This window comes from Nannobrachium achirus (assembly GCF_963921795.1).
Source record: "Nannobrachium achirus genome assembly, chromosome: 6".
NCBI lineage: Eukaryota > Metazoa > Chordata > Actinopteri > Myctophiformes > Myctophidae > Nannobrachium > Nannobrachium achirus.
Genome location: NC_137815.1, coordinates 68,891,967 through 68,916,359, shown reverse-complemented (window position 1 = coordinate 68,916,359; position 24,393 = coordinate 68,891,967). Strand labels below are relative to the sequence as shown.

At 42.7% G+C, this 24,393-nt stretch overlaps 1 protein-coding gene across 1 annotated transcript in view; it reads right to left on the bottom strand.

The window, feature by feature from the left end:
* The window catches only part of LOC308287260 (poly(rC)-binding protein 2-like), a gene marked incomplete at both ends in the record, with an annotated part of 102,742 nt that extends 78,755 nt beyond the window's left edge, over nt 1-23,987 (bottom strand). Inside the window, 4 exons of the mRNA XM_080728376.1 lie at nt 479-595; nt 19,438-19,470; nt 22,748-22,771; nt 23,913-23,987. Coding sequence (XP_080584502.1) covers nt 479-595; nt 19,438-19,470; nt 22,748-22,771; nt 23,913-23,987 — 249 coding nt within the window. The remainder of the gene's footprint in view (nt 1-478; nt 596-19,437; nt 19,471-22,747; nt 22,772-23,912) is intronic.
* Between the last annotated feature and the right edge of the window lie 406 nt (nt 23,988-24,393).

Sequence of the window (24,393 nt, the reverse complement as noted above, 5' to 3'; positions counted from 1 at the left end):
CTTCTTTCAATATCTCGTCGTTGTCAGGTGGAAACCTTGTATGTCCAAAACTGTTTGTTTTGTATTTATCATTTTTAAAATGATTTAAACTAGTGAAAACAGCTGATCTACAAGCACACAACGCCTCGCACCGCGAGGCGTTGTGTGCAGCTTTCCAAACTCTAATTCGGGGTAATATGCTTTTCAGAAGATGCGAGTGACGTAATTTTGGAGTTGAACCGGAGACAGTATGGACAGGCCTTTAATGTCACTCATGCAGATATACAAATGATGGTGCTAAAGGTTCTGTCAATATTAATGTTCTAATATAAGTAATATATCCCTGATAATGAAGCTTCAAGGCTGATACATACATTCTAATTGAAACATCGTTCACTTTTCACACAGTGTGTGTGTGTGTGTGTGTGTGTGTGTGTGTGTGTGTGTGTGTGTGTGTGTGTGTGTGTGCGTGCGTGTGCATGTGTATACACACGTGTACCTCCTCCAGTTTAAACGTGATCATGGTGAAGGCTCGGAACACGCAGTCCGTGGGGCCGGTGATGGTGATGATCCTCTCTGGACACGAGCCCTCCGAGATGTTGACGCGCGCGCTGCTCTGTAGAGCCACACGCACACACACACACACACACACACACACAGACAGAGAGAGAGAGAGAGATAGAGAGAGAGACAGACAGGGAGAGAGAGAGGGATGGGGAGGAAGGGAAGGGAAGGGAAGGGAAGGGAAGGGAAGGGAAGGGACGGGACGGGACGGGACGGGACGGGACGGGACGGGACGGGACGGGACGGGACGGGACGGGACGGGACGGGACACAGGGAGGGAGGGATGAAGGGAGGGATTTGAGCGAGGGAAGGGAAGGGAAAAACAAAGTTACAATGTACGAACAGGTTGGAGGACGGGGAGGGGAGAAGGGGGGAGAAGGGGGAGGGGGAGATGGAGGGAGAGAGGGAGGGAGGGAGAAGAAGAGAGAACACATTAGTGGTGGTGGAGGGATATAACAAGGAGAGTCATTCGCGCCGCATTGCTTCCTCATGCTTTCCACCGAGAGACAGAGAGAGAGAGAGAGAGAGAGAGAGAGAGAGAGAGAGAGAGATTCACCTGTGATGAGATGAGGGGAGAGGCAGCACGGTGGGGAGGAGAGGAGAGCTAGCTCCTTTCAGAACCTCTCCCTCTGCTAAGCAGCTCCGAGATGAGGTTCCTCACTGTCGTCAACCAGAATCGTCTGACTGGGTGGTTCGCGAACACTTCTTACCTTTTGTGAACATTCTATCCAAAAAGTGAAGGTCCTATGCCGGTCTCTCATCATTTTACTTCTCAAGCGTGGAAGAAAATCGAAGCAACGTGTTGAAATAAAGAGTTTATATCGCTCATTTTGTCAGCCGGTTCTGTGTTTTCCTCATTCGTTGTGTCTATACCAAATGACCAGGGGAGGTAGTAATGTTTCCTATGCGGCCGCAACTTCCCGATTGTCCAAAAAACATGGGACCGGCTGACAAAATGAGCAAAACTCTTTATTTCAACACGTTGCTTCGATTTACTTCCACGCTTGAGAAGTAAACAAATGAAAGGCCGACATACTGTAGGACCTTCACTTTTTGGATAGAATGTTCACAAAAGGTAAGAAGTGTTCCCAAACGGCAGATCTTCCACCCAGTCGGACGATTCTGTGACGACAGTGAGGAACCTCATCTCGGAGCTGCTTAGCGGAGGGAGAGGTTCCGAAAGGAGCTAGAGGAGAGGAGAAGCGGGGAGGGGAGTGGTGAATGGAGGAGGTTCTGAGGAGGCCAGATGAGAGGAGAGGAGGAGGAGTAGATGAAGAGAGGAGAGGAAACGATAGAGGGAAAGGAAATGACTTGACCAGGAGGGACAAGCAAGGAGAGGAGAGGAGAGGAGAGGACGGGATAGGAGAGGAGAGGAGAGAGGAGAGGAGCGAAGAGGAGGGGTAAGGATGGGAGAGGAGAGGAGAGGAGAGGAGAGGAGAGGAGAGGAGAGGAGAGGAGAGGAGAGGAGAGGAGAGGAGAGGAGAGGAGAGGAGAGGAAAAGTGTCCTGCTGTGATGAAATCAATACACTCACAATTACATTATTTATTTATATATTATTCAGCATCTTCAGAGAGACAGATTAAAACAGACAGACAGACAGACAGACAGACAGACAGACAGACAGACAGACAGACAGACAGACAGACAGACAGACAGACAGATAGATAGATAGATAGATAGATAGATTTAGAGGTATTAAATTGTCACTTTAGAAATGTGCAGATACCCTCTATATACACTTAAACTTTATGTTGGTTTGTTTTACTGCTGAGTGAGAAAACAATGTTGCACATTAACTTAATCATCTGGGGACCCCCAAAATAAGTTGGGGACTATACAGTATGTCTATCCATCACTGTGTCCATCTCCCACCCTGCATTCCATTTATCCACTGTATGCTTCCCTATGTTCATTTCTTATCCAAGTATATTTCTCCAGGCTCATCTCTCTCTCTCTCTCTCTCTCTCTCTCTCTCTCTCTCTCTCTCTCTCTCTCTCTTTCTCTCTCTTTCTCTCCCTTTTTCAATACTTTATGCTTCACTACATCTCGAGAGGCAAATATTGTACTTTTTACTTCATTCAAATGATTTGAAATCTTTACTAGTTACTCTTCAAAGATATACGATTATTAAAAAAATACATTAACCGATAAAGACCTATTTTATATTTTTGCTAGATTGGCTATTTTGGAATAGCCGATGTACAAAATTTGAGCCTATAGCTCTGTTATTTGTAGCACATCCTGTCCGTCAGTCAGTCCGTCCGTCCGTCCGTCCGTCCGTCCGTCCGTCCGTCCGTCCGTCCGTCCGTAACGCCTCAATGTCTATAGCTGTTCTGACACCACATTGCTGACTGTCAAGACTGCTGAACTATCATCACCTGGATATCCATGCCCATATATGGAGATCCCTGATGTAATTAAGACAACAATAAGCCCATATTTGGCAATGCCTAATATGCATCCATATATGGATGGATATCCAGAGCAAACCCTGGATATCCATACATGGAGATGACTGGATCTCCATATATGGAGCTGGTCAATACCTCTACGCTTGACTTTAGGGCAAGGTCGCTTCTCGCCCTTAGGTCGTCTTACTGGTGGTATTAATCGATACCTTCACTGCAGTACAAAATCAGAGTACTTCTCCCAGCACTGCTCCCACCACATGCACGCATGCACGCATACATGCATGCAGGCACGCATACACCCATGCACGCACACACACACCTCCCTTCTTCCTCTGTCAGTAGTCCTCCCTACTGGATTTCTCCATTACCATAACTTTTCAACCTCTTTCCTGCATAAGGTAAGAGGAGTTGACATTGTTTGGATGAGAGGGGACTGTGTGAGGATGGATGGTGTCCCTGGAAGCAGGGGGGACAACGTCCATGCATATCAATCAGACATGGATGGGGTGAGGAATGAGGATATGGGCTGACTGTTGTGTGTCTGATCAATCTTCTATTAAATAGACATGTCTACGTATTTGTATTTGACTTAAACCTATAGCTGCGTAGAAATCTAGTATTGGAAATTGGAATTTCTCACAAATCACTCAAAAGCGTACTTAAAGGGGGCCTGTCACCTAAAGTGTTACTGTCACTTTAAGAATCATCTTAAAAACAAGTTAATATTTTTATGATGTCATTGTGGGGATGCGCAATTATAAGCCAATCAAATTAATTGTCTGTATAGCCTGACTGTATGACAACTTACTGTACTGGTCAGCTGTTGTTGGGGGGCGAGGGGCAGATTACACTGTGACATGAGCTTCAGACTGTTTCAGACCGTTTTCAGGTATATTCAGTGATTGTATTTCATTCAAATAAAAATATAATTGGTACATTTTCCATTCATTCTCCTCACTAGAATGTGTGCTGACCATATAAGGACTTCCACCATGACCCATGTTACGAGCATAGCTAGATTCAGTTTTCAGAGGTGGCCAGCCAGTCCTCGACCAATCAGGGTAGAGTATGGCCGTAGTTATGTTATGATGTTTAGTTATGATGGTCAAAATAAAGGTTTTGAGAACCACAGTCGCTCTGAATTAAGAACGTCTGCTAAATGCCTAGATTGTAAACTACTGAACTCATAAAATGCCACAGTCTTGTAGTAAATCAGTATCATACATATCCTTCCTGAAGCTGGAGACGTAGGCCTACCGATATTCAGTGATTGGGTCTAATGATCAAAACGAGAACATTATAATGGTGTAAATCTATAAAAAACGAAACATTTCCACGCTGTAAGGCCAGTAAGGAACAAGATGACCCCCGGCCACTTTCATTATCACTGAATACACCTTTAAGTACAGTACTTAAGTACATGTATTAGTTACTTTACACCACTGCACTTACGTCTGGACCACCACCTACTACCCCCACGCCCGCCCCTCGTACTGGACTCGGTCTTGCCTTGTGTGGTCTCTGGGAAATACACATTACACAGCGCTAAAGGTGGATAATACACGGTGTACGGTGCTAGAGACAGCGCTGGGAACATGAAGTGTATTGAGTGCAGAGAAGTCAGCCGGCAGGCAGCACTGCAGACAGCCAACCCCCACACTCTGGTAATGAGAGCAGGAGCGTCACAAGGGGGGGAAAAGTGGGACTGAGTTCCTAGGGCCCAAGGTGGAGGGGCCTGGAATTATTTGATACTTTAGCTATTGAAAAATAACAGATATACAAGCTCACTAGATCTTGCTATTTTCGTGAAAATGTGTGCAAATCTTTGAATATATGTATTTTTTAAGCGAACATTTGTAACTCAAATTTTGCTTCTGGGGGGGTCCCTGGAACTAAATATTTTGAGATGGGGGTCCGTGGCCAAATACATATCATTTTGGGGGTCCTTCACATGACAAAGTTTGAGCACCACTGAGATAGAAACATAAGTTTTTCAAAAAAAAAACCTTAGAAGGATTTGAAATATTCAAAGACTTGCACCAAATGTTCACGATTCTTCAAAAATAGCAGATCTACAAGCTCGCAGCGCGGCACTCGGTGCCGCGCTGTGAGCTTGTATATCTGCTATTTTTCTATAGTTAGAGCACAAAATCTGAGTGGATCCTTGTACCCATGCGGGGCCCAGAATTTTGTGCGACAGCCCTGAATGAGAGCTGGGGCAAAATGATTCACCCGGCCCTGGCACTTCTAATGAGCAGGACTGGAGAGACACACGGGCTGAGAACGAGCTGTGAGGAGGCTGTTGGTTCCGTTGCACCCCAGTGGAGCCTGGTGGTGATCATCACGGAGTGCAGTGTGGATACTGGCAGAGGAGGCAAGCCGGAGGAGTTGGAGACTCCGCCATCCAGTTATAAAGTAATGAGAGGTTAGATAGGAGGTGGTATCAACTCGCTCTGGAAGTGTGCACAGAACAAGTAGAGGTTGACAATGAGGGAATGGTGGAGGAGGAGGATTTTCTTTTTTTTTTCTTCTTCTTCTTTTCACAGACTTCTGATTGTTGTGTCACACAGAGGGAGAGCATTCCATTCACTCACTAAAGGAGATGTTTTATGGAAAACAGTCTGTTGAAGTGACTTAGGAGTATATAAAAGTTAACCAGTAAGACTCCCTATTCCTAATAGGGAGATAAGCGACCGTCACGTCGCATACACAATCTTTAGAAGGCAGTCGTAGCCAATAAGGAGGGAATATGGGAAAAGGGACAGATCCATGTTGATGACATGACTTTAGAGATAATGTGTACCACTTTGCGTATTTTAGGGCAAAATCTGTAATAATATAAATGGGCAGATGAAAATAGGAGACTAACAAATGGGTTTCTATTCAGGTTTCTCTAGAGGCCTGTTAACTGTCCTTTCGACCCATCTGTTTCTACTCCACAGAGAATTTAAGGATAGGATCTTTAAACATCAATCAAGAGACAGAAATAAGAGAGCCATGTGAACAAAACTGAGCAGTACTATAGATGTATTTTTCTTGCAGGAGACACACAGCTCTATCGATAAAATGAGATAGACTGGGGCATAAGCATCGTGGTACAAACCTCAATGCAGGAGTAGCACTGTTGTTTTCACAGAGAAAGATCTTCAAGTGAGGAAGGTACTTGCATGGAGGGCCTTGAAGGGCATGAACAGTGTATGGAACTCCAACCTCCCCCGCCAAATCAAACTCAGGTTCTTCTTTGCAACGGTGGAGTCTGTTCTCCTATATGGCAGTGAATGCTGGACCCTGAAGCCAACCCTACAGAAGTCTCTAGATGGGTGCTGCACCAGAATGTTGCGTGCAGTACTTAACATCAGCAAGGGTGCACATGTTACCAACAAGAGCCTGTATGAGGGAATACCAAGGGTGAGCGAGAAAATTGCTGCCAGAAGAATGAGACTAGCAGGACACTGCCAAAGACATCAGGAGCTTCCTGCCAGCAAATTGGTGCTGTGGGAACCAACACATGGGCACCGGTCACAAGGACGTCCCACAATAACATACGTGGATGTACTCAAGAAAGACGTAGGAGCACAAAGCACCAACGAGCTGGCCAGATGTATGGAGAACCGGAATGACTGGAAGCGACGATGGAAGGCTCGTCCGAGGACGACCTAGAGAGACTTGGCCCTTCAGATCTTTCTTCCGTTTCACCTTTCATAGACGGCTATGTTTATAGCCGATCTGTGTGCTTAAACATCTTTGAGAGATTTTTTCTTTTCCTTGAATATTTATATTTTTTGACAATATAATGACATGCCCATAATAGGAGTGCAAGGTTGATAGCAAGTTCAGATTTTGTGCAACATGTTTAAAAGTGCAGACGCCTCTGCAGACATTATTTACTTGTTACTTGTTTTACCGTGCCATTAACCAAGACACCACAGTCTGACACGTACAATAGCACCAGGACATAGCTTGTTAAATGACTAATTTACGCACATGTCAGTCACACATTGACTAAAGCGACACAATTCCAGTGAGCTGCACATTTCTTCTTTCTTCTCACTCTTAATGAATTGCTCATTAATTTTTATCTGCAGTCACTCCAGCACACCAGGTCTCCTTCTTTAGCTCTCGCTGGAATGAATGAAGTGAGAGCTATAATTGAGACATTCACGTCTGTCAATATCTCATCATTGTCCCTCAGCCCCAATCTGTCCCTCACTCTCTCATTGTTCCTCACTCCAGGGGCGTCACAAGGGGGGGAAAAGTGGGACTGAGTTACTAGGGCCCAAGGTGGAGGGGCCTTAACCCATTTAGGCCTAGGATTATTTAGCTTTAACTATTGAAAAATAGCAGATCTACAAGCTCACGGTGCCGCGCTGCGAGCTTGTAGATCTGCTATTTTTGAAAAGTCGTCAAAATGTGTGAACATCTTTGAAAATAATGTATTTTTTTAAGTGAACGTTTGTAACTAAAATTTTGCTTCTGGGGGGTCCCTGGAACTAAATATTTTGAGATGGGGGTCCGTGGCCAAATACATATCATTTTGGGGGTCCTTCACCACTGACATAGTAGTCTCTCAAGAACAGACTAACTGAGCTCCAGTTAAGCGAAAAGGACCTTTTCTTTGATGATGGCTGGCCAGATTGCTGACATAAACATAGGTTTTTCAAAAAACCTCAGAAGGATTTAAAAGACACTTATAGAAAATTCAAATTTTCACGATTTTTCAAAAATAGCAGATCTACAAGCTTGTGAGCTTGAATATGCTATTTTTCAATAGTTAACTCATCTAGTGCCAATCCCGAGAAGACTCGTGAAAAGTACTCGAGTACCCGGAGTGCCAATCCCGAGTATACTCGGGAAAAGTAATATATTACTGTAACGGCGAGTACATTACCGAGAAGAATGACCGCAGGTCCGGAGACGAAATCCGTCGCTGATTTCGCATCATCACGGCTCCACGAGCACAAAATAGTCCCATCCATAACATTGAGGTGGACAGGGGATCTCATCTTTAATGTCCATTATCTCAAAACTACACTTTAGAAGCTAGGATGGAGGCAGATGCTCGCTTATGTTACACAGTTATAAAAGCTCCCGGTCGGCCATTACACAACTCCACGTGGACACGGATCGGTTCCGGCGCACGATCCGATGACGTCAGACCGGAAGTGATTGCGTGGTGGACTTCTGGCCTTCAAAATAAGATAACGGCGGTGATGCCAGCCTGAAGGTGGCATCGTGGACTTTATAATCCGTTAATTTCAGGGGCACTAAATGAGTTAAAGCATTCAATAATCCTAGGCCTAAATTATTTTATACTTTAGCTAAAAGAAATAGCAGATATACAAGCTCACAAGTGCCACACTGCGAGCTTGTAGATCTGTTATAGCAGCTCTACAAGCAGCTCTACAAGCTCGCTGTGAGCTTGTATATCTGCTATTTTTCAATAGTTAAAGCACAAAATAATGCGTTCCCAGTCTAAATGGGAAGAACATTATGAAGAACATTCATGGGGGGTCCGCAGTGAGGCGTTGTACCCAGGGCCCAGAATTTGGTGCGACACCCCTGCCTCACTCTCTCTCCTTTTCTCTCTCTCAGTCAGCCTCTGTGTCACCGTTGTCTGTGGCTCTCTTTCTCTCTCAGTCAGCCTCTGTGTCACCGTTGTCTGTGGCTCTCTTTCTCTCTCAGTCAGCCTCTGTGTCACCGTTGTCTGTGGCTCCCTTTCTTTCTCTCTGTTGCCTTATAGCCTTATTACTATCTATCTGTGTTTGTTGACATGGAGTAGTGTTCCAATTAATTCCTGAGGGACTAACATTTTTTGGGAAACTCTTGGATCCTGAGCTGTATGTAGTGCCACAGGCCAGTGATTTTCAGCTCTGCATGGTGACTAGTGTTCTTGTCTACCAGGCAGGCACGTGCATGGTGCACACATAGACATCAAACTGAAGCTTTAGCCCCTGCCCTTTTAAAGTATAATTTCCAAACCATAAATGCAGTTTTTACTATATGGTGAAAGAAATGCAAATGCCCTGATCTTTCCATGCCATACCTGAAGGCAGCATTCAAGAGAATTGCCTTGTCCAACTTTTCCTGAACTTGAATGCAGGAGCAGGTTGAAATAATTCCATGAAATCCATGCCGTTACGCCACATCTCCAGTACTGAGTTGATTATGCTTGGTTCAGAGTGGTATCAAGTATCGAAAATAACCGACCTCTAAGCTCACAACGCATCACAGCCCTTTTAGACATTTAAGCCCCTGCCTCTCTAACATTCTCTGCACGTCCCTGCTACCAGACAGGTGTAGCTTAGCACCAATCAGGAAAATGATACATCACATCTCATTTTCCAATAACTGCCGTTTAAACTCTGGAGATGACACCATGTTTGCCAAACTATTGGTACATGTCATTGCACACATCTATACTATAATTTTGCGAATGTCTGAGTGAGTGAGTGAGTGAGTGAGTGAGTGAGTGAGTGAGTGAGTGTCTGTCTGTCTGTCTGTCTGTCTGTCTGTCTGTCTGTCTGAAACAGCGTTTCTCCTCAGTGGCTGGAGCAATTGATCTGAAATCGCATCACCATTAGCATATGAACACACCTAACATAACTGTGAAGCCTGTTTGTCACTTTCACAAATCGTATGCTGTATATTAGCATTTTTATGGTGTATCTACTATCTATTCTGCATCTAGCATGAGGCACATCTATTCTGCATCTAGCATGAGGCAACATGTTTAACCAGCTCTCTCTCTGTGTGTGTGTGTGTGTGTGTGTGTGTGTGTGTGTGTGTGTGTGTGTGTGCAGGCAGGTGGGTGTGTGCGCAGGCGGGTGGGCGGGTGGGCGGGCGGGCTGGGGGGGGGGGGGGGGGAGCCATTAAACGAAATGGGTATTTCTTACATTGATGCTCCTACATATTATCATGCAAGCACCAGTTAAAGTTACTTTCCATCCCTCATATACTGTAGGAGCTTGGAGCTCATATCTTTGAACGGGTAAGGGCTAGTGAGTCATAAATAGCAAAAATAGCAGATCTACAAGCTCAAAACGTACACGTGTCATGCTGCGACACGTTTTGAGCTTGTAGATAGACTCCAGTGGCCCTCTGGAGTGAGTGTGGAAATATAGTGGCCCTCTCCACTATATTTGCCGGTGAGTGATGATAGCATGAACGCCAACCAGATCTACCGAGCCATCCGGCATATTCCCGTTTTAGTTCATGTTTCGGAAAAGCACAACACGCTAAAATAGTAAAAAGAAACCATTTTTAAACAGAGTAGAGTAGAGCCATATTCTCGACAACAACATATACTTTTCTACTTTCTGTTGTTAAATAAATAATCGGCAAAGGAAATAAATGATGCTACAGGCAATATCTTTCTATCACAGAAGCCTAGCTATAGGCAAGGGGATTGATGACCTTTTTGGCCAATCGCATAGCATAGCAAGGCGAGCACATTGTTGACTCTCTTGACAAATTGTTTCAACACTCCTAGCACCCTGCACAGGGGCGTCACACCAAAGTCTGGGCCCTGGGTACAAGGATTCACTGCGGGCCCCCCATGAATGTTAACTATTGAAAAATAGCAGATATACAAGCTCACAGCGCGGCACAGAGTGCCGCGCTGCGAGCTTGTAGATCTGCTATTTTTGAAAAATCGTGAAAATGTGTGCCAAGAAACCTATGTTTCCATGTCAGTGATGCTCAAACTTTTTCATGTGAAGGACCCCCCATCTCAAAATATTTAGTTCCAGGGACCCCCCCAGAAGCAAAATTTGAGTTACAAATGTTCACTTAAAATACATATATTCAAAGATTCGCGCACATTTTCACGACTTTTCAAAAATAGCAGATCTACAAGCTCGCAGCGCGGCACTCGGTGCCGCGCTGTGAGCTTGTATATCTGCTATTTTTCAATAGCTAAAGTTACTAGGGCCCCTCCACCTTGGGCCCTGGTAACTCAGTCCCACTTTCCTACCCCTTGTGACCCTGCACACACACATTACCTGTCAACACATGATAGCAACCAGTGAGCTGGAGTAGCCTAGATAGTGTGTCTGGTTATGCTAAGGGCATCATTTCCCCTCGCACTTTAAAGATGCAGTGCCATGTTTTATTTCCCCACTAAAACATGATTATCAGGTATTATGATTATACTAGGAGGAGGATTTTTTTCCCAAAAGAGTGTGCAGAAAGAGTTAGAATTAGATGTGTATGTGGCCACACCCACCAGTTCATTAAGTATGCCTGGTTGTCATGGTGGGTGGTGACCCAGCTGAAGTTAGCCACACCCACAGTGAGTGTTTTTGGATGAGCAATTTTGACCCACAAGCAGTGGTGCTTTGGGATTTTCTTTTCAGGGCGGGCGGTCATTTATTGACGTCACGTGCACGCGCACGCACGTGCCTCTACAGGCTATTTAGAAAGAACGGATCTCAGCAGATCTAGAGATGGTGGGAAAACAAAAACTATGTTTTTTTTTATTACATTTGCATTGTTACTTAAGATTTTATTTTCTAATTTAATTTAATTCAATTATTTACTGAGAGGAGATTTTATATTCAAACAAAAAAAGGAACGGATAAGTAGATGAGTAGATGTGTAACGAAAGCGCAACGCATGCGCAACGCATGTGGGAAATATATTGGCCACACAGCGTCCGGTCACGTCCGGCCTCAAAATCACTACTACCCACAAGGTGTCAGCCTCCAGGAAGAAATCCAAAATACAAAGGGAATACATAATTGCTCATAACAACCACACCAGGGGGTCTAATGAAATACTGCCAACCTCCTAGACACATGACAACCAGAAAAAGAGCAAAACTATGGCACCACCACTTTGATAACATTCGGCTGCAGGACAAATCAGTCACCAGGCAGGCCAAAGCTAGCCTGGGCATGCATACTGATATCTCTGGGGGTTGTGCTTTCATTTTGAAGACATTAGACATCAGACATTAGATGAGGCTTCGGTGATCACTTTTGAATTACGCAGCCTAATATGTTTTAATGCATGCCCTCGATTGTGTACTTGCATATTGGTCATAATATAGTATGTCCCACATGGTCTGGCCGGATATATTTTTATTTTATTTATATCTTTCTTTCTTTCTTTTTCAGTTTTGTAGGAGCTTGCTGAAAGAAAGAACGTTTGGAAAGTTGAAAGTTGCATGTTTTATACTCCTGGCACTGCCTAAGTTTTGAATGACATCAGTTTGTAGTTGCCTACCCTGTCTGACATCGGCTCAAGTATGTCCAGTACAAGGCTTTAGAGCAGGGGTGGGCAACTTTGATGATGGAGAGGCCACTATATTTTCACACTCTCCAGAGGGCCACATGCATAGGACTGTATATTATACAGTCAAAAATAGCCAAAATAGCCGATCTACAAGCTCAAAACGCCTCACAGTGCAACGCGTTTTGAGCTTGTAGATCTGCTATTTTGGCTATTTTTGAATTGGAATCCTAAATAGTTTTTTCGCTATTCTTGAATTGGAATCCTGAAAAGTAACATTTGTATTTAATTTCAAATGCTTTCATATGTTCTAATGTTGACTTTATGCACTTAAATACAAATACATTGGACATGAAAAAGACTAACTAGTACTAGTCATTAACCCACATACTGTACATGTACTGTACTACACTAAAATGTGTATTTTGTAATTACTAATATAGAGTGAAGTAATGAAAGTGGATGTTTGGATATTTGGAATTGTAACAGCTGAAATAAATATATTATTATAGTATTTCAATATTAACCTGAGGGCCGCATTAAGTGAAGGTGGGGGCCGCATGTGGCCCTCGGGCCGCCAGTTGCCCATGTATGCTTTAGAGCAGGGGTCTTCAACAGGGGGTCTGCGACCCCTAGGGGGTCCGCAGAGGTACTGCAGGGGGTCCGCGAAATTATTGCTTAAAAAAAACATCAAAAAATGTGTTTTTTTTTTTTTTTTTTTTCACATTTATGTTAAAAAATAAATCATGATTCTATCCATTTTGAATAGCTTGAATACATGATGCAATTGACAGATTGTTGATGATATTGACATTGGTTCTCAGTTAATAAGTAGTATGTTTAGAAATGGTAGTGGTACGGCCCACCCTGCTCGCTGTACATGTTTAGGGTGGTAGGGGGTCCCTGCTCCATCTCCCCATCAGTTTGGGGGTCCCCGGCCTGAAAACGTTGAAGACCCCTGCTTTAGAGCTAGAACCAAACCAGTATAATGGATAATTTTTTCACTTTAGTCAGGAACACTCAAATCAAAGTCGCTGCGTGCACGTATAGCGATCAAAATCTGGTAAATAACATAGGATTTGATTATGACAGTTAATAACCGCCATTATTTATGGGAAATCTCTGGCATCTTGAGTGTTAATAGGCGTAACTTTGTCAGAATCCATGTTTATTTCCAGCTGGGAATATGTTTGCAGCAACGGCGCAATGTGGAAAAAAACAAGTCACCATTGATGTTATTAATACCATCAGCTGCTGTATGTTTACCCATCAAAATATCTGTTTTGAAACCAATCAGTTTAATCTATGAATAAACCCCCTGTCACACCTCCATGGGAACCAATCAAAAACGATAGCTTCTAAACTGGCTGCCGTTTATCTGTGAGCCACCGTCATTCATTTGTGATTGTTTTGCTGCTGTTGTCATTGTGTACTTTCTAGCTGTCAAGCCTCCAAATGGTGGTCTCATCAACTATTCATGGGATTCACTGCACCCCATGACTGAGCCAACATTTCAACCAAACCCCACAGAAATGTGTTACATTAAAATTAAAGTTTTCCTTCAAATCTGTAATCCTAGTCTCTTGTCACTGACCTTTATTAATCCATTAGTCCTAAACAGGGATGGGTACCGAAATTCGGTTCAAGTAGGAAGCGAATAAGAAATGGCGGGTACCCATAAAGATAATTTAATTTTGGTTCTGCATATCGGTTCCTAGACATGCTAATAACCGTTCAAACAAAGGCTTCAATCTTCCAAGGCATAGTTGACAATTTGTCATGACCTGTCTAACTTACGTGCAGTGGTGCTTCAGCATTCACACTGGCTGCACTGCACGCACACACGTGCACACAACGCAGCATGTTTAGATGCGAGAGAGCAGCAGGCATGCTGTGAAAATATGAACTGTGGCAAGCGCTCTAAAGTGTGGACATCACTATAAAAGAGAGCCCGATGAAATGGGAAAGATGTAGATAATTTAATTAGGCTAAGACAGGTTGCACGTCTATAAAAAATATATATATTTAAGAGAACGTTTTACAAAGGTTGTAACTCCATATAGGACGGGACCCCCATTTTGTAACTATACGTTTCAAGACGAGAACCCCTTTTTGGGTTCTTGTTGCTAGTACAGTATATAGCCTAGCATCATATGTTTTTTCTGAAAACTTAGGTAAGGATCTAGAAGACGTTTTTAGAATGACCCTCAGTCCTAAATGGGTTAAATAAACATTTGACATCTTATTTTTTTTACCATCTTGGAACCGAAATTGGGAACAGTTAGGAACCAGAAGCGATGAGCAGAACTGGAAGTGGAACTGGACTCTAAATGATCCTAACGACACCCATTCCTAGTCCAAGGTCTAAATGAGTTGTTTGTGTCACTGCATGATTTTGGCTGAACTTCTACCATCATTTCATGTCACACTGTGCAATGTGTTTGTTTTGAAGTCCTTCTGCCAATTCATTCCTCCACAGACACATTCTCTGTGTTGCCACTGCTGTTGTATCCTGACTCACCTGCCAGTGAGGAGCAGTCTTTTCTCTCCATCCTCTCTATCTCTTTTCCCCCTTAAAGGCTGTATCATAGTGCGAGGTGAAGAGCTACAACCTCAACTTTTAGGTGATAAGAAATCACCTAAAAATGTGAAAACAAGTGGAGGCCATCATAGCCACGGACTCACGGTGAGTCTGTGCCTCTGAAACCAGGGGGCACACCGATTGGTCAAGATCGACCAATCAGTGAGCGGGGTGATGGGGAGATGTCTGAAGGTAAAAGCAGAGGAGAGATGTCGGGGATCGCAGTGATGTCTCTTCACCGCAGCTAATGACATAATGTTGTAGTTTTCTGACTTTAAAAGACTACACCGCAGTGATAGCTTATCACCGCAGAGTGTGCTATGATAGGGCCATTTCTCTCTTTATCCACCTGTCTCTCTCTCTGCATCCCTGCTTTTCTCTCTCTGGGGTCTCTCTGTCTGTCTCTATTTCAAAGCCATTTCAGATGCAATACCAAAATGCCCTTTGTTGGCAACGGGGCGCTGTCTTTGGGCTAAAATTGGAACGATACAGAGAATATTAGAGAACAACGATGAGAACCATGTAGAGTCACTCGTTCCAGTTTTAGCACCACTTTACCTCATGGTTCCACCTCATATATTTAGTCTCAATAGAGTATAGCCTCCCAAAAAGTACCGCCGCTTCTCGAGGGGGCCCAATAGGAAATGAGCCCCCTGTGAAATAAGCAAGGGGCCGATTTCAAAAGAGTAGGCTACCGTTCAGACACGCCCATTCAGAAAATCACTGAAATGAAAGGCAAGGCTTAGAGTTAATGAATGGGTTTTTTGGGGGGCTGGAAGAGACACTGGGAAGACCAAAAAACAAGAAAAAAAATTATAATGTGAAATTCATGGTGGGCCCCTTTAAGAACCAGGACAGATTCAGTCTCACAGAGAGAGAGTGCCCTCTCCTTCCAGCAATCCATATGCAATGAAATTGCTGTTGTTTTCTTGTCCCCAGCCAGCCATGGTATTTAACGTTCTAACGATAACGTGTTTAAGTATTTATGTGGTTTAAGCCGTGTGTTCTCTGGTTGCATGTCTTTGAAGAAGCTGTGCTCCACATGCTGGTGCTGATGAGGGAACCCTTTGGCCATGTTGACACAGACGAAATGCAGACCATGGCACACAGCTCCTATGGTTAAAGGGGAAGACCACCCATTTTCAATATTGAACTATGTCATTAATATACCTTAGAGGAGTTGTGTGGAAATAAAAAAAAAAGTTCCCCCTCTTCTGTGTTGCCTAGAACTGGAGGATTGATTTTGGGGGTTGTGTTGTAAAGTACAACGGTGTGATCCTTGGATCCTTTTTTTTTAACCTTTATTTAACCAGATAAAAACACATTGAGACATGATCTCTTTTTCGAGTGTGACCTGGCCAAGAGGCAGAAATAAAAAAAATACACAATCCTTGCTTACATACAAGACATCACAAAATAGAACATCCATGATACACAAACAGATACCTAAGAACTCCAAAAATACAAAATGTACACTAAATAATAAACTAGTTTACAATTCACAGGTAGCAGTACACGCACAGTATGCCCAATGAATGTACCCAAAGGAAGAGATCACAGAGCAAATTAATTACAGGTCTTTAAGGTTGAGGTAATGGTTTATGCTGTAATGCTTAAGGTTAGGGCATGGGTTTGGGCTGTTGCAGTAGGGTTAACCTCTTAAAACCGTTAGTCTTAAAGGACAACTTTGTTTTTTTTTTACAATAAGGGGGGTTCATATTTCAGATTGTAATTAGAGAAAAGAAAAGATGAGTGTTAAAATGTTTTCATTTACTTCTTTCTATTGTTTTAGTGATTTTTATGATTTTGATTTGCATGCATGCCCCCAGGTTGGGGGCATGCGTACAAGTAGCTAAATATGTTTTTTTTTTTTTTTGACACAATAAGCCCATTCCCAAGATGTAACGCAATCTTTCATGGGCAGATGTGACTTATGGGGGCTGGTGTAAATAGTAACAAAGAAATTGCCGGCTTATTGTGTCAAAAAGACGCATGCCCCCACCCACTGAAATCAAAATACCAAATCTCTAAAACAATAGAAAGCAGTAAATGAAAACATTTTAACACTCATCTTTTCTTTTCTCTAATTACAATCTAAAATATGAACTCTTGTTGTAAAAAATTAAATAAAAAAATAACAATTTTTTTTCCTTCTGTCTATGCCAAAGACGTGATGCATTATGCGCTTGTAGATCTGCTATTTTTTTTACTGAATGTTACCCCCAGAATATGGATGCTGGGGTTCAAGTGGTTGCAGTGAGGAAACGGGTGGGCTGCAGGGTTAAGGTGAGAATAAATTCCCATTCAGTAGAGACTTAACTGTTCTGCTGCCCTTGACGATCCTCACCGTCATTAAAACCGGTTACTACACGACGCCATTGACAGCGCTCACCGTCAATCTTACTGTATTTACAGTAAATGTATTAATACTTACAGTATGTAGCTCCGGTCTCGGCCGCATCGGTAATGTCCGCGATTTGTTTAAAACGCACGTTGGGCGTGCACGCGAAGTGAAGCTCCTCCATGTTAAGTCAATGGAGAGGCCCATAAAGAGACTTCATTTACTCCAAATAAGACTTTTAAACCCAAAGCACAGCTCCAAACGACAATAGCAAGGCAAGCCTGGCGGCCGCCATGACACACTGTCACATGACACATGTCATGTGACTAGATGACGTAATCGTTGATGTCATTCAACAGTCCGTGTGTGTACACACATTCCAGGCAGGCCTTTCACAATAAGAGCGTGTGCTAATGGGCAGATCTGCGTGGCGTCAAAGAAAAGTTAACCCTTCATACCCTGCAGCACTAATTGTGTTAAGACCGTTTTGAGTCAACATGGTCCACATTCTATCCGAGTCAGTACGATACACCAAAGAGCTTCCTCGGCATGAGCATACGAACGCCAGCGTTAGCTGAAGAAGCGTCAAATTAAGACAAGTAGCTAATGAGAATGGGCCGCCCTGGCACTGCACTCGGCAATCTGGGAACCCATTCAGTAAAAATCTGTCTTGAGAGATTAGGGGACAGGTATTACATAGAGACTCTAGCGACTCTAACGGTGACATTTCCCATTTCTTTTCCCTTGACAAAATTCAACAACCTAATGTACCCCGGTAAGTGGAATTGGAAAATAGAGGTAGAGAAGTTGAAGGTTGAGAAGTTAGAGAAGTGAGAGTTGCATGATGGAATGAGACATAATGGTAATAGCTTTTAAAAAATAAATAAAAAAAAACGTTGTACTGCTTCTCCGCCAGGCCCGAGGAACAGGAGAATTTAGTAAGCTTTAATTTAAATATATATGTTATCGCACCTGAAGTAAAATAGGACGGAACTAATCCTCCGCAATCGGTTTCAACACGGACCTATGGGGACAGACCTTTTGTTTATTGTTTTGAAGCTGATGAAATACCGGGGAAATCGCGCTCTTTCGAACGACCATCATTTTCGACCGGAGGGTTAGCGACTCACTCCACGGAGGTTAGGGTTAGGGTGAGGGTTAGAGTCGGGTGTCAAAAAGATGACATGTAGTAACAGCGACACGCTCCCGAAATACCCGCCCGCACACGCGCGATGCATAGTGTCCGATCACGTACGATGGAAACTCTAGCGCACGCGTTAAAAGGTAAGAGAAGACAGGCAGTGAAAGACATAGCGATATTTTCGGGTTGCTCGGGTGGTCGCGGTCAATTGATTGATTGATTGATTGAAGACTTTATTAGAAGTTTGCATAGGAAAAGGTACAGTTTCATGACGGTACAGTTCACTGGTACAAGGTCTACTAAAAGGAGATCCATGAAAAGACTAAGCTTATTTCCACTGGAAACCATTGAAGTATCTCATATAACATTGAATGACAGACAAATAGAACACAGTACTATGCAGTAGATATGTAAAAAAAACAAAAAAGAAGACAGTAGGCTAAGTCTAAAACAAACAATATATACAAAGAAGGGGCAGGGGAGGGTAGGGTTGGGCTAGGTTCATTTTTTTACCAGTTGCGAACGGCTGCTGCCTGCAAGTGGTTTTTCAGGGCAATTTTAAAGGATGCTAGTGATCCACACTCCTTTATGGCCTTCGGTAAGGCTTTCCACAATGAGTTAAGACACATTATTACCCGGCTTGTTTGAATGCTTGATTCTGATTGATCCCTTCGGCCTGATAACGCCCCTCGGCTGCATGGCGCCTCGGGGAGTTATCAGGCCGCCGGTCTGTTATATATCGTCATTCACCGCGGAGCCATTCATTATCCCTTACATAAGATATTCTTAGCGTAGTTCTTTTCCACAACCCTGTTAGGTCTCTTACTGTGCTTTTGGATCCTGACCTCAATGGTTAAGACATTTTTGCTTTATAATATGGTAATATCTCTTTGAGCTTCAAAGGATAAAGCTATGCTAAAGCTTTGAGGTAATAGCTTCCTTCGCGCTTATTGTTTACTTGTTACAGCAACTAAAGGTAGGGATATTTGACATATGGCACATTGTGCAGTAATTTCAATCTGGAGACTAGAGTATTATAAGTGTTCAGTTCATTTTCAGAGGCCTGTTGCTGAATGTGAACAAGGAGGAATCACAGACAACTACATGGAAGAGCAGTGATGTTAGTGTCTCTTCCTTACAGGAGAAAAGCAGTGTAGAAGTGCTGATGTGGGATATGCAGCGTCTTACCTCTTCTCGTATTCTCTTCACCGTTTCTCCTTTCTGTGGAAAGACACGCAACACAGAGCTCACATTACTGACAAGGACACTACAGTCAATGATACGGATATACAACAATGTAGGCTCCGTTTTGCATTAACCCTGCAAGGCCCAGCGTTGCTTTTTGGCAACGTTTTTTTAAATCTTTTTTTTTTTTAAATGTTATAATTAGTTTTCCCGTTCTTTTTTCACATCAACATCACCACTAAATCCTATTGTTTAGTATTACAATGCCATTGGCCAAAATATTTGCATATAAATACCCCCCACAGAGACTGACATTCACACCTCGCAGAGAAGTTGAAATTCCAGCGTCTGGACGAACAACATCTCACTTTTTAACTGAAGCTATTCCTCACTAAAACATAAGTAAAATGCCTGTAATATTATTTTTCGTGATCATTAGAATGTCTAGAACATGTGCATATGTTAATATTGTGAAAAATATCCCCAAAATGCAAATTAGAGCATGATTAATGATTTATGATTTATGGCTATAAAACCTTACAAATTTTTTTTTTTAAATGACATTTTCCTGTGATTAGGACTCCTACAACACCATCTGATTTTTTTTAATTTTTTTGGGCCAGTAGAAATTAATTCGGGCCTTGCAGGGTTAAGTATCATTGCATTTGTGGCATTTAGCTGAAGCCCCTCCTGATATTCCACTCTGTGACAAGTGTACTTCAGCAAACCACTCAAGCACTGTCCGTTGAGACCAACAAACAAAATGCTGCAAATCCTGTGATGCATTCAAGTTAGCTAGATCATGGAGAAGGATGGCAGTCATTGTCCACATTGTATTATCAGACATTTTTGTCTATTGTCCAAGATTGTAATTGTCAAATATCGTCGTTGTCGGGTGAAAACCTTGTATATCCAAAACAGTTTGTTTCGCATTTATCATTTTAAAAATGATTTAAACTAGTGAAAACAGACAATCTACAAGCACACAACGCCTCGCACTGCGAGGCGTTGTGTGCTTGTAGATCGGCTGTTTTCACTACTTTTGTGCGACGGCCTTGTACGATGAAGCAGGGCTTTACTTTGCAAAAGAACGTACAAATTTGAAAATTGGAGATAAGAGGTTTCTACCCGACAACGACATCTTGACATTGGTTTGAGATTACAGGTGTCATTAGAAAACTGGTGATGAACAAATGACCAATGGTAGAACACAGTAACTGTGTGAAGTTGCCCACTACGGGCAACTTCGCATCAATGCGCCTTGGCTGTGATATATTGACAATATATGGCCTATCATAAGCTATTGCGATGTGAAACATTAGGCGTGCCACACATCATGCCCCATGACACAGTGTGTAAACACATTGAAATTGATTGTTTTAACATTTATTCTCTAATAACCTGTGCCACATTTAACATGTTCCAAATGATCTCATTTTAGTTTGGATCAATGGAACTAACATAGTATTTAAGTTCATATTTATCTGTATCATTTTTCAAGGTTTTAAAGGTTTTAAAGAAATCTTAAGTGTTTGGTGTTTTGCCAGTTATTTGCAGCCCACTTACAATAATTATCATCACGGCCCACTGGTTGGGAATGGCTGCTGTAGGATATATGTGAAAGTAAAGCTGATTTTACTGGGGGTTTAGTGGGAAAGGGAGGCCTCGTCAACACACTTCATGTAACTGTGAAGTGCAGAGAAGTCAAGCGAGGGATCTTCATTCTATCCCTACGGAACTGACTGGCATCCCTCTAGAGACACACATTCTAAGAGGCCAGAGATTGGATTGACATGACCTAACTAGAAATTTCACACTTTATTATTATTATTAATCCATGCAGAACGGGTACACATATTGTGTATCATTATTTTATGCTTTAACTAATGAAAAATAGCAGATCTGCTATTTTTGAAAAATCGTGAAAAATTTAAATTTGACCCGATTCTATAAGTGTCTTTTGAATCCTTCTAAGGTTTTTGGAAAAACCTATGTTTCTATGTCAGCAATCTGGCTAGCCATCGTCAAAGAAAAGGTCCTTTTCACTTAAATGGAGCTCAGTTAGTCTGTTCTTGAGAGACTACTATGGCAGTGGTTCTCAAACCTTTTCATGTGAAGGACCCCCAAACTGATATTTATTTGCCCACGGACCCGCATCTCAAAATATCTAGTTCCAGGGACCACCCAGATGCAAAATTTGAGTTACAAACGTTCGCTTTGAAAATACATATGTTCAAAGATTTGCACACATTTTCACGACTTTTTCAAAAATAGCAGATCTACAAGCTTGCAGCGCGGCACTCGGTGCCGCGCTGTGAGCTTGTAGATCTGCTATTTTTCACTGGTTAAAGCATTCAATAATTCTAGGCCTAAATGGTTTGGTTGACGCACTAACTGTGAAGTGCAGAGAAGTCAAGCGAGGGATCTTCATTCTATCCCTACGGAACTGACTGGCATCCCTCTAGAGACACACATTCTAAGTAGCCAGAGATTGGATTGACATGACCTAACTAGAAATGTCACACTTTGTTATTATTATTAATTCGTATGTCATGGTAGATTTACATTAGAGGTCGTTATACATTGGAGGATTACAGTGGGAGCTGGTTATCTCCAGAGCAGCACGCCTGTTTTAGAAAATGCTTACTTTCAAAAAAGATGGTCAAGCTTTTCTAATACATGGTTTAAACACGGTTATAGTGATTTATAACGTATATGGCTTAAACATGGGACGGGTTTTCCTGTTAATATTCAACTGTGAAATGAGAATTAAATCTGATTAAATACTGCTGCTAGTACTAGGGCTGTTATGGTTTACATGTGTAAATGTACGCATTGGAAACGTTTACTAGAACATTTATAATTGGTACCCACTTGCCTTTCCCCCATTAAATCTAGATATAAATCAGAAGCTCAGTGAAAATGTTTGTTATAGATTTTCGACTACAGTATGACCAAACCAGATCATAACACATCTCTGCATAGTGCATACTGATACGGCTGGTGACATATACAGTATATTAAATGAACAGGCTAAAACTATTTTAATACAATGACTACATTGCAGAACCAAGACTTCAGGGCATTACTTATTGGGACAGTGATACAACTTTATCAGCAGCTGTTCGAGTCCATATATTGAATTTAGTGGCTAGTGGCCATAACTGAGCGAACCACAGGCCTCTCCCCTCTGCTGTACTTACACTTCTGTACTTTCCAATGATATCAAGACAATGTAATAATAGAATAAACTATATTATTCTCTGCTTGCTTAAAACCACAGAGGAAGAAGATAGAGGCAGCAGCAGCTCACCTTGCCGATGATGCTTCCCACTTCCTGTGGAGAGAACACAAACAGGAAGTCACACTAAAGAAGATACAGTAGCCCTCACGCAAGGCAGACAGACAGACAGACAGACAGACAGACAGACAGACAGACAGACAGACAGACAGGCAGGCAGGCAGGCAGGCAGGCAGACAGACAGACAGACAGACAGACAGACAGACAGACAGACAGACAGACAGACAGACAGACAGACAGAGAGGCATATAGAACCAGTAAGACTCCCTAAATCGGGAGATAAGCGACCGTCAGGTCGCATACACAAACTTTGGAAGGCAATGGTAGCCAATCAGGAGGGAATATGGGAAATGGGATAGATCCATGTTGATGACATGACTTTAGAGACACTGTGTACCGCTTTGCGTGGTTTTAGGGCAAAATCTTTAGGAGCAGTGTCCAAAAAATGTGTCTTGCAAGAATCAACCTCACATGGCGCTAGAAGAGGGCCATGTGAGGTACTGTATTTGTACTTTACTTGATTATTTCTAATTTTCAGTACTTTTACTTCTACTCCACAACATATCTGGACTACATTACTGGACTTTTACTCCACTGCATTAATTTGAAAACCTTAGATACAGGTATAAATGATTATATTATAAAACATCCATCCACTTTAGCCATATTTTATACCTATTTTCAAACATTTTGTACTTTTACTTTTGGTGTTTTAAGTATATTTTGATGCCAATACTTGAATACCCTTTCTCAGGTACATTTTGAATTCCGGACTTTTTTGTTACAAAGTATTTCCCATTATCTTTTCTGTTTTTTTATTGTATTTAATTTGTTCCATTTTCCAAAGAATTATTCAAAATAAATGGCAAAAGTTATCAAAAAAACACCGCCTGCTTACGTATTAGGAGGGTATTATAAGTCACCAGAAAAAAATAATAATAGGTGTTTTTAATTAATCTATCATGGTTAAAATGGAGTTACAATGGGTGTGTATTGGGGGAGGCCCTGCATGGGCCTGGAGGGCCTGGTAACATTTACATAAAATATCTAAATATTGAATCAAGCAAATTAAAAACTGTCCAGAGTGTTCATATAAGCCTGATTAGATGATAAAATGACCAAAAGCTTTTTTGAAAGAGAAATATCCCTTTAAGTAAAGAATGAGTCCACTAGTTACCTTGCCGTGCATAAGGAGCCGCAGCGTCAGCGTGACTCCAACCCCGCCGTCTCCAAAGTCCTGTTCACAGCTCATGGCGGAGGCGTGGTTGGAGGCCAGGTGATGGGCGGAGGAGGGGTTGTAGGAGGCGTGGTGATGGGTGGAGGTGTGGGCGGTGGCGTGGTGGACAGAGGACTCCGCCACTGGGAGACGCATGAAGGTCCGAGGGCCCCGGGGCGTCGCGGAATGTTCCAGAACACGCCGAAAGCTACCAGGGTAGAACCCCTTGGAGGAAGATTCCCCTGCGATGGAAACCCTCCTTTCAGAGCCCCGAGAGACACCTCAGGGGATGGAGGGGAAAGTGGGGTAAGGGATAGGGGATGGGGGAACGGAGGGGTTCAGTTGGTGGAATCGGTGGAGGGTGGAGACCGGGGGCCTGCTTCAACCTTTTCCGGTGACTTCTGGGCTGGTTTTTGTCGGTTCTGTGGGGATAAACAGAAGA